At 36.7% G+C, this 27,806-nt stretch overlaps 2 protein-coding genes and 1 long non-coding RNA gene across 4 annotated transcripts in view; 2 read left to right on the forward strand and 1 right to left on the reverse strand.

Moving 5' to 3' along the window:
* The window catches only part of plekhm1 (pleckstrin homology domain containing, family M (with RUN domain) member 1), a 28,126-nt gene extending 26,743 nt beyond the window's left edge, over nucleotides 1-1,383 (forward strand). For both annotated transcript variants that reach the window (XM_048170048.1, XM_048170049.1), the window contains one exon: nucleotides 192-1,383. In XM_048170048.1, the coding sequence (XP_048026005.1) occupies nucleotides 192-300 (109 nt within the window). In that variant the 3' untranslated portion in view covers nucleotides 301-1,383. The remainder of the gene's footprint in view (nucleotides 1-191) is intronic.
* A 10,854-nt stretch (nucleotides 1,384-12,237) lies between these two features.
* Nucleotides 12,238-17,825, reverse strand: LOC125255094. Its single transcript, XR_007181831.1, has 3 exons — nucleotides 17,395-17,825; nucleotides 15,505-15,578; nucleotides 12,238-12,451 (listed from the first exon to the last, which is right to left on the reverse strand). It is a non-coding gene; the product is annotated as an uncharacterized LOC125255094 (long non-coding RNA).
* Nucleotides 13,010-27,806, forward strand: part of arhgap27 (Rho GTPase activating protein 27) — a 40,698-nt gene continuing 25,901 nt past the window's right edge. The window contains 1 exon segment of the mRNA XM_048170056.1: nucleotides 13,010-13,884. Within this exon segment, the coding sequence (XP_048026013.1) occupies nucleotides 13,048-13,884 (837 nt within the window). The 5' untranslated portion in view covers nucleotides 13,010-13,047.

Below are 27,806 nucleotides of genomic sequence, written 5' to 3' on the forward strand. Positions count from 1 at the left end.
AATATGCTAGAAAACCACAACACTGGCAACACTGAATATAAAACTCCACACATTTACTTTCACTTTCACACCACTTGTTTCAGATGTGCTGTGCTGACACGAGTCATGTGAATGTTAAAGTCACATGCAGCACAGTAGTGTGCTAAATATCATGAGAATGATGGGGTGACTGTGTGTTTTCTGTCTCTCAGGTGTAACGTCTGCAAGACGGTGTTTCATTCCTCCTGTAAGGCCAAGTGTCCGGTCTGTCCACGCTGTGTTCGAATACAAAAGTATTTAGAGAGGGACTTGGAGGACTAATTTAGCTGTTAGTTAAAAACATGAAGGTTTCTAAGAAAATGATCATGTGAAAAAGTTCTCTGTCATATCTACAGAGCACAAAATCCAGGGTTAGTACCATATTATTGTTAACTTCATCTAAAGGTTATCTTGCTTTGATGGGTATTTCACACTAAGCGTTTTATTGGACACATTGGAAACTCGATCTTAAGTGCACTTATTTACACATTCATATGTACATGTTTCGTCACATCAGAACACCCATGTATGTTCATTTCTCGAAAGTCAACAATGCCAAACAAGTACTTTTCTGCAATGGTGGCAGAACTTATTAACTTATTAACTTATCAACTTATTAAAGCTATGATTTTTGCTTTGCAACTTTATAAATACACCAACATTCAAAGGTTAATCAATTCTCTGGCCTTCACTTGTTCTTCTGCAAGTTTGTGTTTGAAATCATAAGTCTTAGCTCTCTCTTTTTTTTTTTTTTTTTTGTGTAGTCATCATTGATTTAGTCTGATCAATGAAGTCATATTTATGAAACTTAAGACAATTAAATGCCAAGGATCTTATAACTCTTGTTTTTATATTTTCTTGTTTTACTGTTTTTTACATCTGAATGTCACATGCCAAGTTTTATATGAAGCATTACGAGTTTACAAAACATTGTGTGCATTAATAAGCATATTCTTGTATGTGCAGGAATTGTACGCACCTACTAAGAGAGTTGTAAACTATGGAATTATGAAATGTACTAACACTTAAAACCTCCTTTAACGGGTCATTTTTGTACTATACTGTGCCTTTATTTTCAAGTTTCATTGTAGCATTCGTTATCACTAAAACTGGTTGTGCCAAAAATGTAACTATTATAAGCCGATGTGAATGATTAATGTATGCCACAAAATCAGTCTTTTTGGATGATTAAAAGGATAAACTCTTTTTATATATGTGATTCTTGGTTTAATGAATGAGAGTTTGTTTTTTGTTTTTTTCTTTTTGAGTTTTTGTTTTGTTTTTTGTACTTCTTTTTTAACAATACTGTGTTTCCTGGTATTTTTATGACAAGCTCATTACATGACCTGTAAAAGGAAAACCTCCCAGATGACTTCTGTCTTTCTTATCTTCTGTTTTGCCACTAGGGGGAAGTGTCACCTAAGCAAAAGTCTCAACATGGACTGACAGGCAGATGGTCTTTTTACAGTCATGAATTGTGATGCTTTTGTTTTGATCTAAATTCTTTTTTTAATAATAATTTTTTCAGAGTAAATGTTTTATCCACACAATAATGTGCATTTAGTCATTTAGCAGATGTTTTACCTGAATTATTTATAAAAGCCAACATTATTTACAGTACACACAGAACTGCCTGGAAATGTTGTCTGTGCTGAGTGTGCTCATTTGCATTTTAAGCTGTTTTCTGACTAAAGTTGTACGTTCTTGCCAGTGTAACTTAAAAGAAACTGCATTTCTTAGAATCGCCTGCTATAGAAAGATACATATTTTTGTCTTTAACTTGTCATTTTCAAACCACATCGTGCTGCATTTGTCTCTGACTGGTTCTTCCTGTTTTCTTTCCTCCTGGCACTCTTTTTCTGTTTGTTTGTTTCTTTCAAACATCTGTCTACACTAGTCTATGCCAAACAAACTAAAATCTAAAAATTTGAGTTTGTGAGAATATTAGAATCTTGAATTAACTGCAACTACGTTTAATTATTTTTACTTTATACAGACAAAAACTCTTTTTTTTTTGCACTGGTCAATTCTGATGTTTTATTGCTTCCATAACATGTCCTCTTTCAGACTAGTGGAAAGAAAGCATCCAAAATACACATTTAAGTGTTTGTTTTTATTACACTTTATCGTTTTACATCTATAGAGCTACATATCTTTCAAGGTACACCATGTCAATTTTTTGTTCAAAATTTTTCCAGTCCTTCTTCCAAAACGGGTTTTTGTCTTACTGTGATTCACTATGGTTAAGACTATTTTCGCGGTAGATCGCATACGTCACTCGTCCATGCGTGTCTCCTCATATCCATAAATAGAGAAAAGTTGCTCAGGCTACTTTGACACGTGTATGGTGGAGTAGCATTAGTTGTCTCAACAAGCTAGAAACATCATTGAGTGTGCTAAAGTTGCATTCATGCCACTTCGTAATTACTGTAACTAAGGAATTCTGGCTCATAAAACGTCATTCACGTCCTCTTATAGCTTGAAGTAAGCAGGGAGTTTTCTGAAAGCTCCCACGTGGCACGTGGCCGCTGTAACCACCTGACCGAGAAACGCATAATTCCCAGTCCGAGTACGTGAACAGCTCCAAATATAATGTCTCAAGATTACGGTAATTATGCAGTGGCGTGACTGCAGCATAAATCTTGACCTCCGGGGAATCACCTGTATTAAACAAACGCCAAACAGAAGAGAGTCTGAATCAAAAAGAGAATGCGACAGAGCTCGTAATAAAACCAGAATCAACATTGCCTTGGCTTTTCGAAGATGCTGAGAACTGAGGGATTTAAAATGTTGTAAAAGCGAGGCAGAGATGGCGTTTTTATTTCTCAGTAAGGTATTTTATTGAACAGATCAATTACCATGTAGCTCTCTAACAGAGTTCATTGTAAAGCATTATTGTAAAGGGTGAACAAAACCCGCCCAATTGCTACTCAAAACTAGCCCAATCTCATTTGAGGAGGTTCCCCCGGGGAAAAAATAATGTTTTTGGCGGGGTTCCCCTGGTAAAATTCGCATTCAGTTGCTAAATATCATGTTGTTTGGGCTCGCTTCAATCCGCGCAACAGTGATAAAGTAGCCCAGTTCCGCGGGAAAACTGCGGACTTGGCAACACTGACAAGGGTCATATTAATCTGCACGTCACGCAAGAGCCGAAACACAACCAAAACGTGTTCTTCCGCAAAATGCATCCAATTTTGTTTTTAACCGCTAGAGCAGTGGTTCTCAACCGGTGGGGCGCGAGTGGCTACAGGATGGGAGGAAAAAACCTTTTATTACTAAACTACTGTCATAAAAAGTTATAGTTTTGTATATACATAACTCCTGAATAAAAATTAAAATGTGTTTGGACTGATTAAAAAAAAAAGTTTTGAACAAATTTGAATGGTTTGTCGATAGTGAGCGCAAATGCAGGTGATAAGCGGTTTTATTAAGCGAGTCATTGAGTCGTTCATTCACGATTCGTTCAAACGGCCGATTCATCAAGAATGAGACAGATGTTTATGAATGGGTCATTGAGTCTTTGACTCAAACGATTTGTTCAAAACACTGAATAATTCAAAACACGATTGAGTGTTGCTGTGAGATGCGCTATGTTGTGATCTTTGTTTGGATTCATCGGATCTATTTCGCTGCTAAAATAGACCAAAACAGTCATTATTTCGTCTAAAATGTAAGTGACTTAATATTATTAACGTGTTTGTTGAACTGTCATATAAGTGTCACATTTTCAATCGCGAGGTGATGGTCAATTAAGTGATGGGGTGAGTTTCCCGAAAGCATCGTTGGTGAACCATGGTCGTAAGTCCCATTGAACTCTATTGGTAACGACGGAACTTGCAACCATAGTTCGCTTTGGGAAACGCACCCCTGGTCAGTTGTCAGCTCTCTTGGTCGTCAGGTCGTGTGATGTATGTTGCTGAACTGTATTCAAATGTTATAAATATAAAAACACCACATTCAACTGCATTATGTCAATTTAGTTTATTTGTGTGTGCTGCGTTCATAGACTTTAGAAAACGGCGCTCATTTGTTTGATTTCTCCTCGAGAAGCTGCGCAAGCCTCAAAAGTTTAAGGTCTTTGCACCCTGACTTAGTCCGAAACTGTCGTATTCGTTTTTTCATATTCGTCATTTGGTGGATCAGTTGTCAAAAACCCCTCAAAATATTTGCTACGGATGCGAAAAATGCAGAAAATCGAACCATCCGAATTGATTTTTTATGACGGACGGAAGTTTCAGAGGCTGCAAACGTATAAAACGTGAGGTCGTATTTAGTTAATAAAATAAAATAAAAATCTTTTTTTTAAAACATCGCCATGTAAAACGCTGCGTTTATATAGAACTCTCTCTTTGCCACCACAACAAATGGGACACTTTTCAGACGCGCATTCCGACTTCGCCTCAGCGCCAGGCTCAAGTCAAACGAGAGCGGAAAAGGTGCAGGTGACGACGAGGGAGCTTCAGTTGAACAACAGTGAATTGCGGTCAGATGAGATTTTGTCAGGCTATGTCTGTAAAACTCAGAAAAAATGAACACGACTGTCCAATCAGCCCGGTTACTGACCGCAGTAAAGATAGTTTGCGGTTTGATATTCAGATTTCTTTTGGCTATAAATACGCAGTGCGCTGTCATAGACATGCAAATAATACCGAATATCGTTCTCCATTATTTGTGAATTAAGGTGACGCTGTCCTTTGGGCCGAAATCAGTTTTTTTTTTCGTAGCGACTCTTAATTTTATAATGGCTATATCTCCAAATGTTGGACACTTAGAGGAATGAAACTGGTGTCATCTTCACCAGCTTGATCTGTGAATTTTTTCACAGCAAAGCTCTTGTCCGTAAACCCCTTGGTAAGTCCGCCAGTAAGGAATGTGAAATAAAGGCGTTCTTCTATTACCAATGAACACGCAGACTGCTGGAATAAAATAACATTGTTTTAGGTCGAGCTCGATTTGTGAAAACTTTCACAATAGCATTTTATCTCGTGGTCGTGTTTCTCTTTGCTCTGCCCCCCGTTTTTTGTATAATATGATATGATATATATATATATATATATATATATATATATAAATGTATATATAAATGACCTGTACAGATAATGTACATCACTATTCTCATCTGTGAAAACTTTCACAGTTCAGTACGGGTCAGCTGACCCTTCCCTGGGTCACTGACATCGTTATTCTGATCTGTGAAAACTTTCACAGTTCAGTACGGGTCAGCTGACCCTTCCTGGGTCACTAACATCACTATTCTGATCTGTGAAAACTTTCACAGTTCAGTACGGGTCAGCTGACCCATCCCAGGGTCATGTACATCACTATTCTGATCTGTGAAAACTTTCACAGTTCAGTAAGGGTCAGCTGACCCATCCCAGGGTCATGTACATCACTATTCTGATCTGTGTAAACTTTCACAGTTCAGAATAGTGATGTACATGACCCAGGGAAGGGTCAGCTGACCAAAACTCAACTGTGAAAGGTTTCACAGATCAGAATAGCGATGTTAGTGACCCAAGGAAGGGTCAGCTGACCCGTACTGAACTGTGAAAGTTTTCACAGATCAGAATAGCGATGTACATGACCCTGGGATGGGTCAGCTGACCCGTACTGAACTGTGAAAGTTTTCACAGATCAGAAAAGCGATGCTAGTGACCCAGGGATGGGTCAGCTGACCCGTACTGAACTGTGAAAGTTTTCACAGATCAGAAAAGCGATGCTAGTGACCCAGGGATGGGTCAGCTGACCCGTACTGAACTGTGAAAGTTTTCACAGATCAGAAAAGCGATGCTAGTGACCCTGGGATGGGTCAGCTGACCCGTACTGAACTGTGAAAGTTTTCACAGATCAGAAAAGCGATGCTAGTGACCCAGGGATGGGTCAGCTGACCCGTACTGAACTGTGAAAGTTTTCACAGATCAGAATAGCGATGTTAGTGACCCAGGGAAGGGTCAGCTGACCCGTACTGAACTGTGAAAGTTTTCAAAGGTCAGAATAGTGATGTACATGACCCATGGAAGGGTCAGCTGACCCGTACTGAACTGTGAAAATTTTCACAGATCAGAAAAGTGATGCTAGTGACCCTGGGATGGGTCAGCTGACCCGTACTGAACTGTGAAAGTTTTCACAGATCAGAAAAGCGATGCTAGTGACCCAGGGATGGGTCAGCTGACCCGTACTGAACTGTGAAAGTTTTCACAGATCAGAATAGCGATGTTAGTGACCCAGGGAAGGGTCAGCTGACCCGTACTGAACTGTGAAAGTTTTCAAAGGTCAGAATAGTGATGTACATGACCCATGGAAGGGTCAGCTGACCCGTACTGAACTGTGAAAATTTTCACAGATCAGAAAAGTGATGCTAGTGACCCTGGGATGGGTCAGCTGACCCGTACTGAACTGTGAAAGTTTTCACAGATCAGAAAAGCGATGCTAGTGACCCTGGGATGGGTCAGCTGACCCGTACTGAATATTATATTAACATATATCATATTATACAAAAAACGGGGGGCAGAGCAAAGAGAAACACGACCACGAGATAAAATGCTATTGTGAAAGTTTTCACAAATCGAGCTCGACCTAAAACAATGTTATTTTATTCCAGCAGTCTGCGTGTTCATTGGTAATAGACGTTAAACATGAAGAACGCTTTTATTTCACATTCCTTACTGGCGGACTTACCAAGGGGTTTACGGACAAGAGCTTTGCTGTGAAAAAATTCACAGATCAAGCTGGTGAAGATGACACCAGTTTCATTCCTCTAAGTGTCCAACATTTGGAGCTATAGCCATTATAAAATTAAGAGTCGCTACGAAAAAAAACCCTGATTTCGGCCCAAAGGACAGCGTCACCTTAATTCACAAATCATGGAGAACGATATTCGGTATTATTTGCATGTCTATGACAGCGCACTGCGTATTTATAGCCAAAAGAAATCTGAATATCAAACCGCAAACTATCTTTACTGCGGTGTTATACCGCGCTCGTGGAGCGCACTCAAGAATTGCATGCGCAAATGCGCCGGCGCGCGCTGCATAATGACTTTATTATAGCTTAAATAAAGCGCAAAAGAAACTACGAGCAATGATGGTCGTTGTTCTGTTGTAAGTGAAGTCATGAAATTGCCAAACATGCGATTAAAGCTGCCTCAAAACTGTGCATGCATGTATTATATGTTGACATGGTTTTAAAGCTATTGTTATCCAATTTGTTGGCCTTGAAACGTCTTAAAATGCACATAAGGAAAATCTAAATTTTCTCGGGGGAGCATGCCCCCATACCCCCCTAGCAAACAACATTTTCTGACCTCGGGAATTATGAAACCCTGCGTACAGCACAGCTTATATTCTATATAATAAAATCTGAGGTAAACGTGTATGCACTGTGATCAAAAATAAATGGGGCCAAACGCGATTGAATTTAAAGGTTTGTGTCTCGTTATTCTATTAATAACTACCGATTGATTTTGCATTTCTATCAGAAATTAAGAATTATTAATGTCATTGTAGTGGTGCAAATATCTAAGCTATGCAATACTTCAAATCTCAATGTTAAATCAGAAGATTTAAAAAAAAAAAATGTGTCTGTAACAGCTGCCAAAAAATAGTATATAGCACTGTGGTTTTTAAAAAATAAAAATAAAAATATTTTTTAAAACATCGCCAAGTAAAAAGCTGCGTTTATAAAGAAATGTCTCTTTACGACCACAACAAACGGGACACTTTTCAGACGCGCATTCCGACTTCGCCTCAGCGCCAGGCGCAAGTCAAACAAGCGCGGAAAAGGTAGCTTCAGCTGAACAACAGTGAACTGTGGTCAGATGAGATGTTGTCAGGCTATGCCAGTAAAACTCCAATCAGCCGTTAGGCTATAGTCTACTGTGCTTGAAGCGCGAACTCAAGAATTGCTCGCGCAAATGCGCCGGCGCGCGCTGCATATTACTTTATTATAGTTTAACTAAAGCGCTAAAGAAACTACGGGCATGCACCATCATTATTCTGAGGTAATAATGATGGTGAATAGTCATGGAATTACCAAACATGCGATTAAATCTGCCTCAAAACTGTGCATGCATGTAGGCTATGTATTTGTTGACATGGTTAAAGCTATTGTTATCCAATTTGTTGGCCTTAAAACGTCTTAAAAATGCATATATGTACACCAAGGAAATCAAAATTTTCTCGGGGGAGCATGCCCCCGAACCCCCCTAGCATAATACATTTGTGACCTCGGTAAATATAAAACCCTGCGTACGGCCCAGCTTCTTTTCTATCTAACGAAATCAAATGTAATCGTGTAAACTCTCCAGTTGTGCGCACTTTGGGACTAAACTTTGTATGCACTGTGTGATCAATGTGTGAAAATAAATGGGATCAAAAAACGCGATTGAATGTAAAGGTTTGTGTCTCGTTGTTCTATTCAAATAAATCAATAACTACCGATTGATTGGCATTTTTATCTATCTATGTATGTATGTATGTGCATACATTTTTTTGCTTCCGACGCCCATGTATATATATATATATATATATATATATAAACGAATAAACTAGTCAGAATATAGGCTACAGTTAAAGCTTTCCTTTAGTTTTTGTGAAATGCTCACACATGGGGCCCCAACTGCGATGAACCAGCTTTGGGGGGGCCAGCTTGCAAAAGGTTGAGAACCCCTGCGCTAGAGGACTGTTAGTTTTTTTCCTCTAAAAAAAACTCTATATGACCATGAACTTTGAGCCTGGCTTTATCCAATCTTCATTTCTGCTTTGGAAATGTATTCAGATTACTGAATTTTTAATTAGATTATGCAGAATGGTTTTCGCGGGAGATTGAGTACGTTACTCGCCCGTGCGTGTCTGCTCTAGCTACTTTGGCGCGGTATAATGGTTTATTTGCATATTTAAAAAAAAAAATAGAATTTCAGAAAACTTTCATACAAAATGTAATGTCTTAATGTTCTTGTAATGAACTATGGTGATATATTAGTCTATTAGTATTGTTAGCATGAATATGTGGATGTCTTTTTCTCAATGATAACCTATTTTACCTCAACCGCACCTCATACAGTATTCAAAAGGGGGCATGTCATTTCCTGTTGACCATGGAGCATGTTATCAGCACGGCACAGACAGAGTGAAAGAAAACACGAGAGAGAATAACACCATTGACTGAGGGGTGAACCTAAAAACGTCCATAAAGATTCCATAAAGTCCTGCCAACACCCATGTTTGAAGTCTGGACTCCAAATATGACTCGGAAATATGAGTCATAATGCCAAAATAGGCTTTAATGAAACACGCAAAGTACAGCCCTTCAGTTTATATTCACGCCTCTGCCAGTGTTGCCATGTCAATGGTTAAAAACACATTAGCGCTGACAAGTTCTCTTCAACGTTTCTCGTTTTTATTTTATGCTTCCTCATTTCTCAGTTTTTCCAGCTGTTGACTGTGCACTGATGGTTTTAAATATGCAGTTTTGTCGTATAAGTCACTCGCTAGTATGAGGATTAATGTGTGTATTCTCACACACCCTCCTGCTCGCTTCCACTCAGCCACGCTCAAACTCGTCTAGCAACACAAATCTGGGCACATTTTTTCTCACACTGACACAACAGCACTACAGGTCTAAAGTATGGGGCTGACACATCCCGGATTAATCGAGGGAGAGACAGAGATGATAGTTCGTTACTAAATTATCCAGTTAGGATCTCAGAGAAGAAGGAGTCGAGGGATTGTTCTGCTCTCCAATGGTAAATTAATTTTATCTTTATTTCATTCACCCAGAATATCTCGTCTCAGTGTTAATGTCACTGCGCTTAAAATCTGTGCAGCACTTTGCCCTGATTTGCACGTAGTTTTGTTATGAACAGCTTATTTTTTGCTATCTGTATGTTACTGCAATAATAAGTGCATGTTCCTCAGAGACTGATGATAGTTGTACTTTCCCAACCATGTACCAAAACTATATATATATATATATATATATATATATATATATATATATATATATATATATATATATGTTTTGCTTTGCTTTGCTGGACTTTATGTAAGTTATAAAACAGAAATGATTATTTAAAATATATTAGGATATTAGCAAGAGATTAAAATAATTCAAAGGTAATTAACATCTCATAATTGTTTATTAATGTATATATGTATGTGTGTGTGTGTGTACTGTAAATATATAAACTAAACTGTATCCTTTACATGCACTCTCACGCATATGTCCAAGTCATATGTGTACATTTCATATGGAAGAATTCATAATTGTTCAGTGGTTTTGAACACACTGTCAAACCAGTTGCTGGATGCAGTCAGTACCTGAATGTGTTCATGAGTGGTTTGGACACATTTTTTCTTGACATAAGAGGCGTTTACCGGCTGTAGTTCATTCCATGAAGGCACAGCAGATGATCGCTGTACTTAAAACACACACTCCTGTCTTTGTCAGTAGCTAGTGGTGTGGCAGTTTTTATGATCATTAAAATAATGAGTTATTTAATCAGTCATCACAGAAACTTCAAATCTGCATTAGCTATTATGTAATTAGTATTTTGCAACAACCACAATGAACCGAGATTGCAGTTTGCACATAGCATGATGTATGTTTTCCTGTTTTACGAGTTCATGTTTCCCCTATTTTGGCGTCTCTTCTTCTGTGTAGGTTTGGGGTTAGTGCAGCGTTCCTCTGCAAAATACACTCACTTCCTGTAGCCTGTGCTGTGCAGAAGAGCTATCTGCCGCTTTATGTGTTCATGCTTTTAGTATCTGTTTCCCTCTTGTTAGTGATGGTGAACTAATCATAATTTAACATAATATACAAATTTAATATACAGTCTTTTGACTAGCAATATAGATGCACTACAAGTTACAAAGCAAAAGTAAAAACAACTGCTTTGAAGTAAGGCAGTATCTTTTTTAACATATATGTTAATGATTAATCAGATCAGTTATATGAATCACGAGTCTGTTTTTTGTCCATTCAACAGAAGTCAATGGTAGCCTAACAAAAAAAATGGTTTGGTTAAAAACAAAATATTCTTCAAAATAGCTTCTTTTGTGTTTCACAGAAGAGGGAAAGTTTTGAACGACATAAGGGTGAGTAAATGATGACAGAATTTAATAGCAGTAAATTTACCTTACGGAATCCTAGCTCAAAATCAGTGCATTTCTATGTGACAAAAATGCAATATTAAGTTTTGTTAACTGCATTTGCAGTCAATTCAATAATATCTATCATTATTTGTTACTGTGTTATTTTATTTATTCATTTATTTACTCCCATTTAAGGCCCTAACCCCAGAAAAAAACATTCAGGGGTGAACTCGTGGGCTGGATTTGTTGCTACTATATTATTTAGCTCTCCAGCACTGCTACCTTTTCCTCCACTCTCTCTTTCTCTCTCTCTCTCTCTCTTCTTTATGTCTGTATCTTTTCATCACTTTTTCACTGCTTTCTGGTTTTATTAAAGGGTTAGTTCACCCAAAAATGAAAATGTCATTTATTACTCACCCTCATGTTGTTCCACACCCGTAAGACCTTTGTTCATCTTTGGAACACAAATTAAGATATTTCTGATGAAATCCGATGGCTCAGTGAGGCCTGCATTGACAGCAAGATAATTAACACTTTCAGATGCCCAGAAAGCTACTAGAGACATATTTATAATAGTTCATGTGAGTACAGTAGTTCAACCTTAATGTTATGAAGCGACGAGAATACTTTTTGTGTGCCAAAAAAAACAAAACAAAATAACGACTTTTCAACAGTATCTAGTGATGGGCGATTTCAAAAACACTGCTTTGAAGCTTTACGAATCTTTTGTTTCGAATCAGTGGTGCAGAGCGCCAAAGTCACGTGATTTCAGTAAACGAGGATTCGTTTACACAATCCAAACCACTGATTCGAAACAACAGATTCATAAAGTTTCGAAGCAGTGTTTTGAAATCGCCCATCACTAGATATTGTTGAAAAGTCGTTATTTTGTTATTTTGGCGCACAAAAAGTATTCTCGTCACTTCATAACATTAAGGTTGAACCACTGTAGTCACATGAACTGTTTTAAATATGTCTCTAGTACCTTTCTGGATCTTGAGAGGTTCAGTGACCTCAGGCCTCACTGAGCCTTCAGATTTCATCAAAAAATATCTTAATTTGTGTTATGAAGATGAATGAAGGTCTTACGGGTGTGGAACGACTTGAGGGCGAGTAATAAATGATTTTATTTTAATTTTTGGGTGAACTAACCCTTTAAAGTAGAGATTGCATTGGACCTAATCTTCAGTGTAAATATTCTGTTTTGAGGCAGTCTGCGGTTACACATCATGACAGGTTTCTCTCATCTCTCACTCTGACACACCTGTAGTTCTCCTGGTTTATCCGGATTCCTCTGTTTCACAGCTATTTTGTTCCACCTCGTAAGAAAAGCTGGTTGTTACCTAATAAACAAAGAGTATATTTTATCATAAACCTCCAGTGTATATATATAAGTAGATATCATATAAAAGTAAAGTTTTGTTTTACATTTTTTATTTTTTGTTCCGATTTTTTTTTTATATATATTCCTGTCCTTAGTAAATTTACATGTATGTATTTGTTTTGTTTTTTATTTTCTTCTTCGAAGTAAATCTGTAAGTAAAGTTGTTTTGCGTTTTTTTATTTTTTGTTTGTTTTGTTTTTTTTAGATTCTTGTTCAAAGTAAATCTGTAAAGTTTTTGTTTTGTGCTTTTTTATTGGTTTTGTTTTTTATATATTGTTCCTAGTAAATCTGTAAAGTTTTGTGTTGTGTTTTTATGTTTTGTTTATTTTGATTTGTTGTTTTTTATATTCTTAGTATATTTTATTGTAAAGTTTTGTTTTCTTTTTTTATTTTGATTTGTCTGCGCTTCAGATCTGAGTTATTTCAAACAATTTACCTATTGTTTTTTTCTCCTTTATCTTCAGATCTCATGATGACTATATATGAACCTTGACTTCCTGTTTGCACTGAACACCAGCCACACAACAGGTTTGGGATCAGCGGAAGAGGGCCACTATGTCACTTTCACAGCAGGTTCTAGTGAAATTTGAATACGAATACACTGCTCGAGATGGCAGAACGGTGTCCATCAAACCCAACGAGCACTACACCCTAGTAGCCAAGACCAATGAAACCTGGTGGCACGTCCAGAGGGATAAGACAGACAAGCCTTTTTTCATCCCAGCTATGTATGTGACTGAGCTCCCACCTGAGACCAATCAGACTCCACTGGACCCTCCAGAAGAGTTTAGTGGATGCGAACCCCTCAAGTCCAGCTCCGAGACCGCTTCTGATAGTCCTCCCGCCAACATTAAGCCCACTGAGGTCACGCTTCGAGTCCCTGACTCCATAAAACGAGACACAGAGAAAGACGGCCATAGAATATCAACATATATTATTCCAAAGGAATTCTTCGAACTGAAGGGTTTGGATCCAGATCCCATAAAGGTTGAAGCAGAGGCCGGTCCTGTGCCTGAACTCCAGATTTATGACAATGTTTTTTCCAAGCCTGGTTCTCCATCTAATGGGGAAACATCACCCTCTATCTTACTGCCACCTGCTTTTACAGATAACACAACTCAATCCTCAGAATCGGAGATAAAATCACCTGCGAGTCCAAAAGAGTCGACAGAGAGGCCTCAAGTGGACTCAAAGTCCCTGGATCAAGATATTCAGATGCTCATTAGAGCTGGCTGGAGTGAAGACATGTGGAACCTCATGGATAAAGAAAAGAATGTGTATGAGAGTATAGATACGGTGAGAGAACCAGAATCCTCAAAATCTGACGATAGTATGACAGTAAAGACACAGAGTCCCACAGTCCCAAGCCCTGTTACACCAGATAAGCCTCTGGTAAGTAATACTTCTTCATGTGTAAAGTGTATTCTGACTGTGTAGCAAAACAATTTTCTATTTTATTCTGTTCTCCAAATATCTTTGTAACAACATCAATGTTGTGCAGTGACAAGGTATAGCCTGTTCATTCATTATAAAATGTCTGTGACTTTAAGTGATGACCCTGCATACTTCAGTTAGTATATCCAAGAATATACTCGTAATGATTTGGATTTTCAATTTCGGATGATTGACCTGCTTTTCTTGACCACATGGTGGCGCTGTACACAAATTAACATACGAGCCTACAAAAAACGAAACCAAAGGGAAGTGCTGATGGTCTCAGGTTTCAAATTCTTAATAATGAAAAAGTAATTGCATCAGATAAAAACGTATCTGTCCTTTGAATTTGGTGTAGAAGTACTTGCATTACATGAACAAATGACTGACAAGAACTTTTGCTCTCTCTATATATAAAAAAATATGTTTAAGCTACTTAAGTCAATGCTAACGTGGAGCTATATGTTTTAAGTGAAATTAAAAAAATAATAACTTGTAAATAGATTAATGTGGTGGCACTATACACATGTTAGGCCAGGTTTACACTATTACTCTAAACCCTATAAAGCCTACTGCATCATATTTTATACATGAATTTCTAAGGCCTCTAAATTACCAACATAATCAAAACTTTGCTGAAAATCCTGTTTCACAAAATCTACTACATGACTTCTGTCGTCTGACTGACAGTTCATACTTTTTAGTAAGTATACAGCCTTTTAGTATAATCATAAAAAATGTAAGAATAACTTTCAAAATGAACATTTACTGGACTGAAGCCACTTGGGTTTACTTGATTATCCATACACCATTTTATTTGAGAAAAATCATGTAAAAAGTATCAACTCAGTCTTTTAATCATCATTGTGCGTTACAGTTTTGCCCCTCACAATTTTGATCATAAAACTAAGCCTCAAATATCATCTTACAAAGACATATTTTGGCAGATTTAGAGTGCCAACTTAATTTAGTATATGCATTTTATGTAAGTAGTCTAGTAGTAGTTATACAGTCATAAAAATCTCTATCACAATTTCATCTTCATTTCTGGATATATAAACAACAAAGTTTGCACCAAATTACATATTTTTATTCACTTTGGGCCTCTGAATAAAAATATTTTTTCCTGCTCAAATTTGAGCTCCATATTCTCACTATATGGGTCATTAAAGCCTGATAAAACACAAATGCAAACTTTTTCAGATATTTAATAAAATATATTTTGTCTAAAAAGATTTAGTAAACTGTTCCATTTAAACTATTATTTTGTATATGTCAAGCTTTGCAGGATTGTTTTTTTACAGTATGTAACAGGTGCTCTGTGTGCAGTTGAAGACTTTGAATGTCTAATCTGTAGATTCAATGATACTTCACGTTACTTCATATTCATGTAGCCTACTGTTGATTTTACAGAGATTTAATTTTTAAAAGTAGCTAATAGGCTAATAAACGCGTATCAAGCTCTTACCTTACTATATTTAAAAAATCGAGTAACTAAACGTTGCCTAGGTTTTGTGATATAGACCTACTTAAGATATGTAAACATATGTAAATGTTTAATAAAAAATATTAGCCTACTTTTTCAACTGTAACGTTACCGATCCTTCGCAAATTGTTGTTAGCATCACGAGGGGTCTTGTCTTGTGTGGTAACTGAAACAACGAAATTTGAAACTTATCAAAATATAATATCAACCAAATAAACGTACGTTTTGTGATATATAAACCTAACTACTTATTATATGTAAACATATGTAAATGACTAATTTAATAAAAATAGTAGTTTGCGGTTTGATATTCAGATTTCTTTTGGCTATAAATACGCAGTGCGCTGTCATAGACATGCAAATAATACCGAATATCATTCTCCATGATTTGTGAATTAAGGTGACGCTGTCCTTTGGGCCGAAATCAGTTTTTTTTTTCGTAGCGACTCTTAATTTTATAATGGCTATAGCTCCAAATGTTGGACACTTAGAGGAATGAAACTGGTGTCATCTTCACCAGCTTGATCTGTGAATTTTTTCACAGCAAAGCTCTTGTCCGTAAACCCCTTGGTAAGTCCGCCAGTAAGGAATGTGAAAAAAAAGCGTTCTTCATGTTTAACGTCTATTACCAATGAACACGCAGACTGCTGGAATAAAATAACATTGTTTTAGGTCGAGCTCGATTTGTGAAAACTTTCACAATAGCATTTTATCTCGTGGTCGTGTTTCTCTTTGCTCTGCCCCCCGTTTTTTGTATAATATGATATATATATATATATATATATATATATATATATATATATATATATATATATATATATATATATTATATAAATGACCTTGTACAGATAATGTACATCACTATTCTCATCTGTGAAAACTTTCACAGTTCAGTACGGGTCAGCTGACCCATCCCAGGGTCACTAACATCGCTATTCTGATCTGTGAAAACTTTCACAGTTCAGTACAGGTCAGCTGACCCTTCCCTGGGTCACTAGCATCACTATTCTCATCTGTGAAAACTTTCACAGTTCAGTACGGGTCAGCTGACCCATCCCAGGGTCATGTACATCACTATTCTGATCTGTGAAAACTTTCACAGTTCAGTAAGGGTCAGCTGACCCATCCCAGGGTCATGTACATCACTATTCTGATCTGTGTAAACTTTCACAGTTCAGAATAGTGATGTACATGACCCAGGGAAGGGTCAGCTGACCCGTACTGAACTGTGAAAGTTTTCACAGATCAGAAAAGTGATTCTAGTGACCCTGGGATGGGTCAGCTGACCCGTACTGAACTGTGAAAGTTTTCACAGATCAGAATAGCGATGTTAGTGACCCTGGGATGGGTCAGCTGACCCGTACTGAACTGTGAAGGTTTTCACAGATGAGAATAGTGATGTACATTATCTGTACAAGGTCATTTATATATATATATATATATATATATATATATATATATATATATTTATATATTTATTTATTTATCATATTATACAAAAAACGGGGGGCAGAGCAAAGAGAAACACGACCACGAGATAAAATGCTATTGTGAAAGTTTTCACAAATCGAGCTCGACCTAAAACAATGTTATTTTATTCCAGCAGTCTGCGTGTTCATTGGTAATAGAAGTTAAACATGAAGAACGCTTTTATTTCACATTCCTTACTGGCGGACTTACCAAGGTGTTTACGGACAAGAGCTTTGCTGTGAAAAAATTCACAGATCAAGCTGGTGAAGATGACACCAGTTTCATTCCTCTAAGTGTCCAACATTTGGAGCTATAGCCATTATAAAATTAAGAGTCGCTACGAAAAAAAACCCTGATTTCGGCCCAAAGGACAGCGTCACCTTAATTCACAAATCATGGAGAACGATATTCGGTATTATTTGCATGTCTATGACAGCGCACTGCGTATTTATAGCCAAAAGAAATCTGAATATCAAACCGCAAACTATCTTTACTGCGGTGTCTAACCTTACTCTTTCGACTTTGTTCTATCCCGACCCGTACCAATCCTCCTAACCGCTCGCTCGCGAACTAACGTTACTGTTGCTATAGTAACAGCCTCAAGAAGTTGTGTGGTAACTGAAATAACGACGTTTGAAACTTTCCTTATGTAATATGTCAAATTAAATTAGTTTAGACTGGTCGTAGGGTGTAAAATGAAGAAAATTTAACCGTGAAGACTCAACCACGACTCAATTGTGGACAAAAACTTATACAGTTGTTATATTTCTGCGTTTGAAGAGCTGCATATTTATTAGCAACGTTTCGACCCTGATCAAACGCCCAGTCAGACTCCATTTCTGGAGCTCCCTGCCAAGTGATCTGCATGTCAATGGTTTGCTTGTCTGTTTGTGTGTACGGCCGCAGCCCCTCACCGGCTTCTCCATCCGTTTCATCTGCCACACCGGTAAGTTAAACAAGACGCTCTACGCGGTGCGTATGGAAAACTTTTATTTGTCTGGTAGAGTAGGTACAGAGTTTATATTTAATTACCTAACGTAGTTATTTTTAAGAGAGTCAAAACGTGTTCCTAAGTAAGCATAATTTGACTGCGTAGGGGGAAGGGGTTTTCAACCATTCTATTAGAGTCAAATGAAGAGCGTAACAGGTTAGGTGAGTTGCTGCCAAGTGCCCTCATGAGTGTGAGTGGCACTGTAGTACCAGTCGTTTGCAACCACTCCCACAAACACACCTGTATCCCTGCGGAGTGACGATTAAAGCGCGTGAGTGTTAAAAAGATGGATTCTAAACATAAGTTTTGTTGCCTTTTGGAGTATCTTTGCAGCTTAAGCGTTTGAAGACGGGAACGTTTCACCTGTGCAGGTACGTACCTGTAAGGTATGACAGAATAATCCTGCGCTTCCGGTTGGGAGGGATGCGGTTCTGACAGAACTGAGTGGATTTGACGGATAAAACTATCGCGAGTGTTACTTACAGAATGAGACACAGGCATGCTTTATTGCATTTTATCTGTTTGCGAATGTAGATTTCAATTACAATAGCCTACATATCTTTAAAGGACGTTTTTTTCTCTTGCAGAAATCTCCACTTCAGCAGCTTTAATTTACACACACACACACACACACACACACACACACACACACACACACCAAACTTTATAGTTTAATTCCTGTCTATATTCTAAAGGTTATTACTAAGGGGTTTGTTCATATGTAATTCGCCTGATTTTACTATTCCTAAAAAATATATATGCAAATTAGTGCATATTTAATTAGATAGCGCCTCATTTGCATATTTAAACGTAACATTTCAGAAAACATTAGTGCTGTCAAATGATTAATCAAGATTAATAACATCCAAAATAAAACTTTGTGTTTACAGAATATATGAGTGTGTACTGTGTGTATACTGTGTGTGCATGCATGCATATATTTAACAAATATATATATATATATATATAATATGTGTATACTGTGTATAATTATTATGTATATATAAATACACATATATGCATGTATATATTTAATATTTTTTATATATAAAATATTTATATAACATAAATTGTATAAATATGTACAGTATATACATGCAAATGTTTCTTAAATATACATGTATGTGTGTGTATTTATATATACATAATAAATATACAGTACACACTCATATTATGTAAACAAACTTTTATTTTGGATGCGATTAATCATGATTAATCGTTTGACAGCACTACTTGTAATACAAAAATGTTTGCAATTCTTAATGTAATCAGTCAACTGGGGAAATATGACAATATCTAGTAGTTTTTTAACCTATTTTTACCCTATTTACCTGGAGTGTCTTGCCTTAAATGCATAAAATGAATGATATTATTTTAACATAAAAGATCATATTGAAGTTAAATTATCACAACCCTGCTTTTAGCATACACGTTTAATTGTAAGCAATATAAATAAGAAATTAAGCAAAATAATTAATTAGGTAATTAGCAAAGTTAAATAGGAATACATTTATTTAAAACATATATATATATATATATATATATATATATATATATATATATATATATATGAATGTATACTGTTTATTTCATGTTTACATCACATAACTAAAAAAAACTATTTTGAGGGAAAATATTATTTATTATATTATATATAAGTATTTGCCATTTTAAAATACATTTTTAAAGAGTTTTACTTTTTTTATCATCTCAGACGTTCTCATTAATTATTGACCCTTATATCACAATAACATGGTATTATTACCATCTGATTCCATCGCTTTTTGCTAGCTATTACCATCACTCATAGAGTCAAGAGCTTTTAGTGCTGCTCTTAGATAATTGATAACTGTGCATTAAATGCAATTCTCTGTGCATCTATCCCTGAAGTGTCCATTTCAGCAGGTTTGTAAGCGTGAACTGTCTTCTTTGTGGGTTTGAGTTGGTGGGATAGCACAAGAAACTCTGGAGGCCTGCCAGCGAAGTTTTGGTTACCATAGTGATCGTGGTTTCAGCAGTGGCATGGCTGAGGTGCCATTCATTTTGGCGGGCACAATGCGTAGCGCTGGTGTGCAGTCCCGGATATGTAGGTCAGCTTATGCTAATGCATCTCACACAGTGCAATGCACTGGAAGACCCCAGATCCTTGTGCATGTGGACGACAGGAGCGTCACTCACGCACGAGTGTGAGCAGCAGAGGTGGAGTAGATTAGGATTACTAGAGATGCAAATTTGTTTGTATCCAGTCGAGTTTAGCTTTTGTCAGTGAATCTTTACCCAAGTATTTGGCTGGTATATACCTGGGTTTGAGTCTGGCCTGGGTCATGTTCCTATCCCATACTTCCTCTTTCTCCACCTAATCATTAAAACATTGCAAAAGCTCTGTTCAAACTCAGCTCAGCAAGCAATTATAATATCAACAATCAACAATGTGTATACTATTTAAAGTCATATGAAATCAAAATAGGCGTTTCTTATTTTTTCATGGAACTTTGCAGTATTTGGGTCAGTGACATGACGTGCATATTTTTGTGTCCAAGTGCATTATTTCCTTTTTAAATAATTTGATAAATTCATTACATATATTACTTTATTCTATAAAGCCTATTTAGTTTGAATTTATTAGTAGTGCATTTAAATAATACATATTATTTTGTTTTGTTATCTTAAACCCCCGAAATGGCAGATGGTGCAACTGTCCTAACGGTGTCTTAATAATAAAAAAATTAAAAACTAAATATTATGGCATCATTTTTGGTTTGAAACCTTTCATATAAACAAATTTTAAAATATATCAGTATTTTTAAAGCTGTTGAGATAATTGAAAAACCTTTGTCCACAATTTGTATATTCTCGAATGTCAGGGTGGCACGACTGCAAACGTGGCTCTTTTATTACGAATTGACAAGGTAATAACAGTAAACATGATAATGCATCATCTAGAGGACCCCAACTGATCCTTGTGTCAGAGTGAAAAGTTTTGTAGATCTCTCTCAAATACTGGTAAAAACTGATAATTTCAAGTAGGTTGGTACACTTTCCATGTCAGGTGGTACAACTACAGTATACAACTATATGGTTGTACCGCCTGACATAAAAACATGAAACATCAAAAAATGAATTTAAACACTTTGAAATGTCATTTAACCACTGAAACTTCTTAAACATTTTCAACAAAATATCTGACTTTTTCAAATAGGTAACGCAAGTTTCTTTTCTTTCCCATTTATTGACTGACAGCTTTCCTGTCCCCATGTTGAGAGAAATCATAAGTGCAGAGGCGTTGTGCGCTGTATGAACATGATGATTATTAGTTCTAGACTAAATTTGAGCTTACATTTACTCATTTACATCTTCACCTGCATCCTGTTCTTCTGTATTCCAGAATGGCAGCACAGCTAAAAGGCTTGTTTGTTTGAGCTGTGCCCTCTACTGTACAGGTGTGAATTTGCATTTCCTTCAGCCTGAGGCTTATTCATTTCACTTTTGATGTGAAAGGGCCTTTACATTTGCCAAAAATAGAACTTTTTTGTTGTTATAAAAACATACAAACAGCCCTGCCCAGATGAGAAAGGCTAATTCAAAAGTAATGTAACACATTACTTTCCATAAAAAGTAACTAAGTAACACAATTAGTTACTTTTTAGGGAGTAACGCCAGATTGTAATGCATTACTTTTAAAAGTAACTTTCCCCAACACTGCAATAGGGAATAAAAAACTATCGCAACTAACCCTTTCTTGTTATAAAATAGATATTAAATACGTGATTTTAGCAATGCAAAAAGTCACAATTATTAACTGTTAATTATTTTGTTTTGCTGAATTGTGTCCGCCTGCAGTGTTTATGTCTTTTGGCTGTTGCTAGTCTGTGCTGATGTGCTCATTAATGTCTTTGCGCTTCGTTTAGTAATTAGGACGGCACTTTATAGGTGGGGAGTCTAATTTTAGCGCGGTGGTGCAGCCCGTTTCTCTAATGATGCAAATTTCCACAACATTTACTAGTGTGAACATTTGTTCAAAACAAATGTTCGGCTATTCCCCTCCTCTAGTAACTCATTACATTATTATACAACTATACAGACATTTAAACAATATTTGTTCGTTCTTGACCAAAAAATTCTGGGGCAAATAGTTGAGCATTTGAGTTAACCATTTGTTTGTGTTCAGCATGTCGGCTCTCCTTACGTGATCGTAACTGTTCTGCCTTGCTCTGTTTGATGAAATGTGGGAAGTTCCTCTTTCACCAGTTTGTTTTGTCACCACAAGAAAAGATCTTGTTTGTTGGATGGTCTGCATGCTATAATTGCGTATAGCTGGCATGAAATTTCAAGCAATGTCAGCACTGTACTCCAGTGTGTCATGGTATACTCCATCTAAAACTATTTTAAACATTTTTTGTAATAATATATTATGTGTAATTATTAGAATTTTTATTTTGAGAGATATCATGGAGTAGTTGCACTATTAAAAATGAATTTTTCACACCGCAGATAAGTTTATATGGCAACAATTTGATTAAACATGGTGAATTATATTATAATATTTTATATTATATTATATTATATTATTATATGTTAACAGCTTTGCTGACAGTAAGTTTCAAAAGGATAAAAAACACATCTAAACTTCCCCAACAGGTAGGCTATAGTGAAAAGAAAGTACTCAAGAGCTCTCAGTTCTCTTTTGATTTCTGTATATTCTGTGGGAATTCAGGTGTGAATAGAGGAAGTTTTGGTCTTTGCTATTGGAGAATTAAATCAAATATGCAGTACAGAAGTGCAGTGTTATTCTTAGGTCTCCTTTAGACTAGTGCGTTTTCAAAAACGATCTCCGTCTACAAAATGTGACCGCATGTCACATGACCGTTCATGCACACTGGGCATGCGCTTACAGTGTAAACAGTTGCGTCTTGCACATGTTGATGGCTGCAGTATTAAAAAATGCAGAGTTTAACTGCACAATGGCTGCTAAAAATGACAACAAAGCCAGTAAATATTGCAGTTCAGTCTCCATGTTATTTGTCAAGGATACACAGTGGCAGAGCGTATGTGGGCAGCCATCGTTTTCAAAAGTCTCTGTTTTGGTACGTTTACACTGAAATGTAACCCCGGCGTTTTCAAACTAAGACGGGCTCTGCAAGCATTTACGAAAGTCTCCATTTTTGAGGTTCGAAAACGCCGGCGCAGTGTAAACGACAGGTGTAACCGTAGCAAAACGTATGCGTTTTAAAACAAAAACGCACTAGTGTAAACGTTTACACTAAAACTAAACCCGGGGTTTTCAAGTGAAACGGGCTCTGCAGCATTTTCGAAAGTCTCAGTTTTCAAGGGTCAAAAACGGCGGAGTAGTGTAAACGACAGGCGTAACCGCAGCAAAAGTTATCCGTGTAAACAGGGCCTAATTCTTTGTCGTGCCTTAAAATGCATTTACTAGACTTTGGAACTTTTGGAACTGGACTTTTTTTTATGACATCATAATGTTATGATGTCATCAAACAAGAACCAATGAGGTTTGAGTACCTTGAATGTCTCGAAATATCAGGTCATTTTAAAATTTTAAAAATATTGAAATAAATCTTGGACTATAGTCATTATAGTGTATAGTCTATATGCTATAGTCATGCTCAACAATATTTAATCGGCTCCTTGTGAATTATATAGAATGATTTTTTATTTTTTTTTCAAAATCTAATGTTCATGAAGTATTATAAGTCATGGAAATTAATTGGTCAAAGGAGTTGTAAGGTTTTTGTTGGGTTTAATGTTGAACTCAGAGTCACCTCGCTCTATGAAATAGTATGTGAGTATTTTCCACTCCTTTTTCAGAAGAGGATGTGAAACTGTTTCATCAAGACCTTTGTAGCACATTTTTAGCGTAGACATGTTACCATTTGTGCTTAAGATTCTCATCTTGCCGATAATAAAACAGGCAAGAAAAAAAAACCCTGCATTGCAAAATATCACAAAGACATACCAATAAACCACCTAGAAACCAGCTGGAACTCAACTGCATTGCTACAGCTTGCCAATTACCACAACATCCTAGATTTGTGGTGATGTTTTTTTGTTTTTTGATATTTCTTGAAAGCACTGATGCTTCTTGAAACAGTGTTGAGGCTGGTCATTTTTAATACCGTTGCATTTACTTACAGTGTGAAAATCTCTTTAAGCGAGGAGGAAGGAAAGGTACCTGAGTGTGAATGATGGGCAGATAATGGCTGCAGTGTGCTAGGAGCTCTCACAAGCCTAGACTTTTAGTATTCAATGAGGTAATCCAGGATTCCAGGCCATGATTGGTGATGTAACAGAGAGGGGGTGCTGCTGGGTCCCCTGAATGGCCCTTCTGTGTGTGTGTGTGTGAAAAGAGAGGTAGGAGTTGAAGCCGCTGATTCTGCAGCCTCAATTTCATTGGTCGATAAGTAATTTGGTTAAGTAATCAGCAGCATGCTGTCCCTTCAGTGCACCCTACAATCACTTCTTTCTGAATTCATTATAGCTGTAAATTCCTTTGCTATCAGTATGTTAGACAGAAATGATGTTTGTTTCTAACATACTGCTGCACACTATCCGCCGGCTCAGTGTCATTTAGATTTGGGATGGTGTTTTATGTAAATTCTGAAGAAAGGTATCTAAAGCACATCTTGCATTTCCAAATAGAAAATGGAATTACAAGAGCAAAGGAGGCCCAAAGATGGTATATTATTTTGTATGGTCATCATGACTATGGTCACCATTCTTATATGGAATTATGCTGCCTTTGCGTGTTGTCGTAAATTTCCTACTTTCCACTTCTAAAGTAATTACAAGATGCATTCACATGCTTTTTTAGATGGAGAGAATAGGGACTATGGAGGACACAGGTTCATACTTGCCCACTTCTTGGGGAAATCTTATTAAAGCCAAAATGTATTGAGATATTTAGTCATTATCCAACAGAATTTGAATAGAATGTAGTAGTGTCCATTCATTGGCAACCATATAAACATTACACATGCTATTGTATACATTCATCACTCTACCTAGATAGTCAGCTTGTTGACGATTCAGGAATTTGGGTCAATTTTTTTCCCGCTGTGTAAAATACATCAAATATGCATCAAATGCATTTTATTTATATATGGTAATATACACGACTATAACTGCAAAAGAGAGCAATGAAGATGTAGTGGGAAAAAAACAATAAAACTCATAGTCACTACAGCAATAGTTCTCTTGTCCAACATGTTTACAGTTTATGTCCCACCCAATTCAGGTATCAAAATTATTTCAGAGTTTCCCAGTCGTAAGTACGATTTGTGAGGCTGTTCATGTCTAATTTCCGACTACAAACTCATATTTATGATAATTCCAATAGCACATAAAGGCAACATTAGGTCAGGTTGCCTCATTAAGACAAATGGTTTACAGAAACTATTAGTCATAAATGTTCATAATTACACAGAGAGTATTACACTTGTGCATTGCATATTTCTATGTGCAGTCATTGCTGTAATGACTGTGTCCAAACAGGACACAGGTTTCCCCTCCCCTGTCTTCCATTGGCCGAACTAATTGATAATCCCACCCCCAAACTCACACCAATGGTTGAGGTATTGTGGCTTTTGGCGTTGTTAGAAGTGCCGACCGTGATACCAAGTCGGTACTTAAATTTTAAAAAATGTGATGCTTTGAACGCTGCTGAGCGGATTCATAAACACCTCTGATTGACTAATGTGTTCACATACTCATCAGATATGTCTGTGATTGGCTACAATGATCAACGCTTCAAAAACACGTTGTAAGTAGACATCAGTGATGCTCTTCACTGAGCACTTACACAGATCCACACGGGAGCGTTTGAAAGCAGGACCGGTCCGCTGATAGACGCCTGCTTTCAAACACTCCCCCTTTCAAAATGCTTTCAAATTCAAACACTTCCATGTGCTTTCAAATGCTCCCGTGTGTTGATCATTGTAACTAATCAATCACAGACATATCTGATGAACGTGTGAACACAGTAGCCAATCAGAGGTATTCACGAATCCGCTCAGCATTTCGTGCCATTTTACATTAAAAATCCTGTTCACATTTGATGTCTTTTTATTTAAATAATAATTTTTATAGTTTTTGGTTGTCAGTTATGTATATTAGGGTTTTTATATTACAACTTATATTAATGTTTATTACATTATTTTAGTGTCATGTGTGTTCCCATGATAGTGTTTTGTATTTGTGTGTGATGCCGTGCAACTTCATTTACCTCAGCTTGTGGATTCTAGATGTGGCTTTCTCTTTAACACCTGTATGGTGGTTGTCAGAATATTATAAATACACAAAACAGATTTTGGTACTTTCGTAAATTTGTTTTGTTTACACCCTGCTTTTCACAGCATGTCATATCTGTGGGTGGGACAGCACCTGAAAAACTGTATGTTTGTGTTCAAAACAAACTAGTCTAATGAACTTAAGGACTGGATTGTGTTCACATTGCTCTGTGTGGCCTGTGCACTGAATCATAATGGATTTCATACCATTGATATTTAAGGAGAGAAACTCTTAGCAGCTGTCAATCAAAAGCAAGGGGTCCCTCAGGGTTAAAAAATGAAATTGCAGAGTGCTATAAATAGCATGGGACATTGCGTTACACATTAACTGCTCATTTTTGGTGCCTAATCTGCTAATATGTTCTAAATGAAAGTGCAGGAAGAACTTCCTGTAAAGGGGCATTCACTGAGGTCAGGAGTGCAAGTATCGTATGAGCATGATTGCATCATTTTACACTTTTGTGTTGTTTTTCTGTTTAGTTTCCTGTGTTTTTTCTCTTTAGTTACACAACTCTCAGGTGATATATTGGTCATATAGCTGTAGGCTGCCATGTTAAAGATTTGAATAACAAAACTTTTTGTGAATAGTAATCCCTAATACAGGCTTGCGCATTTTTAGTTTAGGCTTGTTCCAGGACATTTTTATGTCTGGCCTGCCTCACTTTCATTACACTGATCATTAGAAGGAGGAAAAGTGTGTAAAGGCTGATCTTAGGTGTGATATCCAAACATTAGGATCAACCACAGGCAGGAAAAACAGCATTATTTACAATTTGCAAACACAGATAGACAAGGAAGCTGTCTTGTTTGGATGCTTGGATGAACAATTGCTGAGTAATTCCCCCGCGAATCCTAAACAACATATTTCCTGCTTTAAACATTCTCTGTCAAAATGTTGATCAGAAGTCACAACAAAACACAGTGACCATTTGTCTTCTTATTTTTATCACACTACCACATCATGGTATGTAAAATACATGATGTTTTTCCTGTCTATTAGCTTTCTGAGGCTTGAATATGTTGAGCTACACTTGTCTCTATATTTAATGTTAAAGTCAGCGTTAAATGAAAATTCACCCCATCTATTTTCTAAATGCATGTTATTCTTCAAGTCTTATTGTGAATATTCCATGTAAGTTTCTTTTTTTTTTTTTTTTACCTCAGAATTAACTAAATCTTCTGAAGAATATGGCTTCTCCAGTTATATAGTCCTTTAAATCCCCACCCCTCCACAATCGAGGAAGAAAAGTTGTTACATCAGTTCCACCGTGACTTTAAAGGGTTAGTTCACCCAAAAATGAAAATTCTGTCATTTATTACTAAGACCTTCGTTAATCATCGAAACACAAATTAAGATATTTTAGTTGAAATCCGATGGCTCCGTGAGGCCTCCATAGGGAGCAATGACATTTCCTCTCTCAAGATCCATAAAGGTACTAAAAACATATTTAAATCAGTTCATGTGAGTACAGTGGTTCAATATTAATATTATAAAGCGACGAGAATATTTTTGGTACGCCAAAAAAACTAAATAACGACTTATTTAGTGATGGCCGATTTCAAAACAATACTTCAGAAAGATTCGTAGCATAAATGAATCAGTGTATTGAATCATGATTCAGATCGCGTG

Source organism: Megalobrama amblycephala, linkage group LG20, assembly GCF_018812025.1.
Source record: "Megalobrama amblycephala isolate DHTTF-2021 linkage group LG20, ASM1881202v1, whole genome shotgun sequence".
Lineage (NCBI taxonomy): Eukaryota > Metazoa > Chordata > Actinopteri > Cypriniformes > Xenocyprididae > Megalobrama > Megalobrama amblycephala.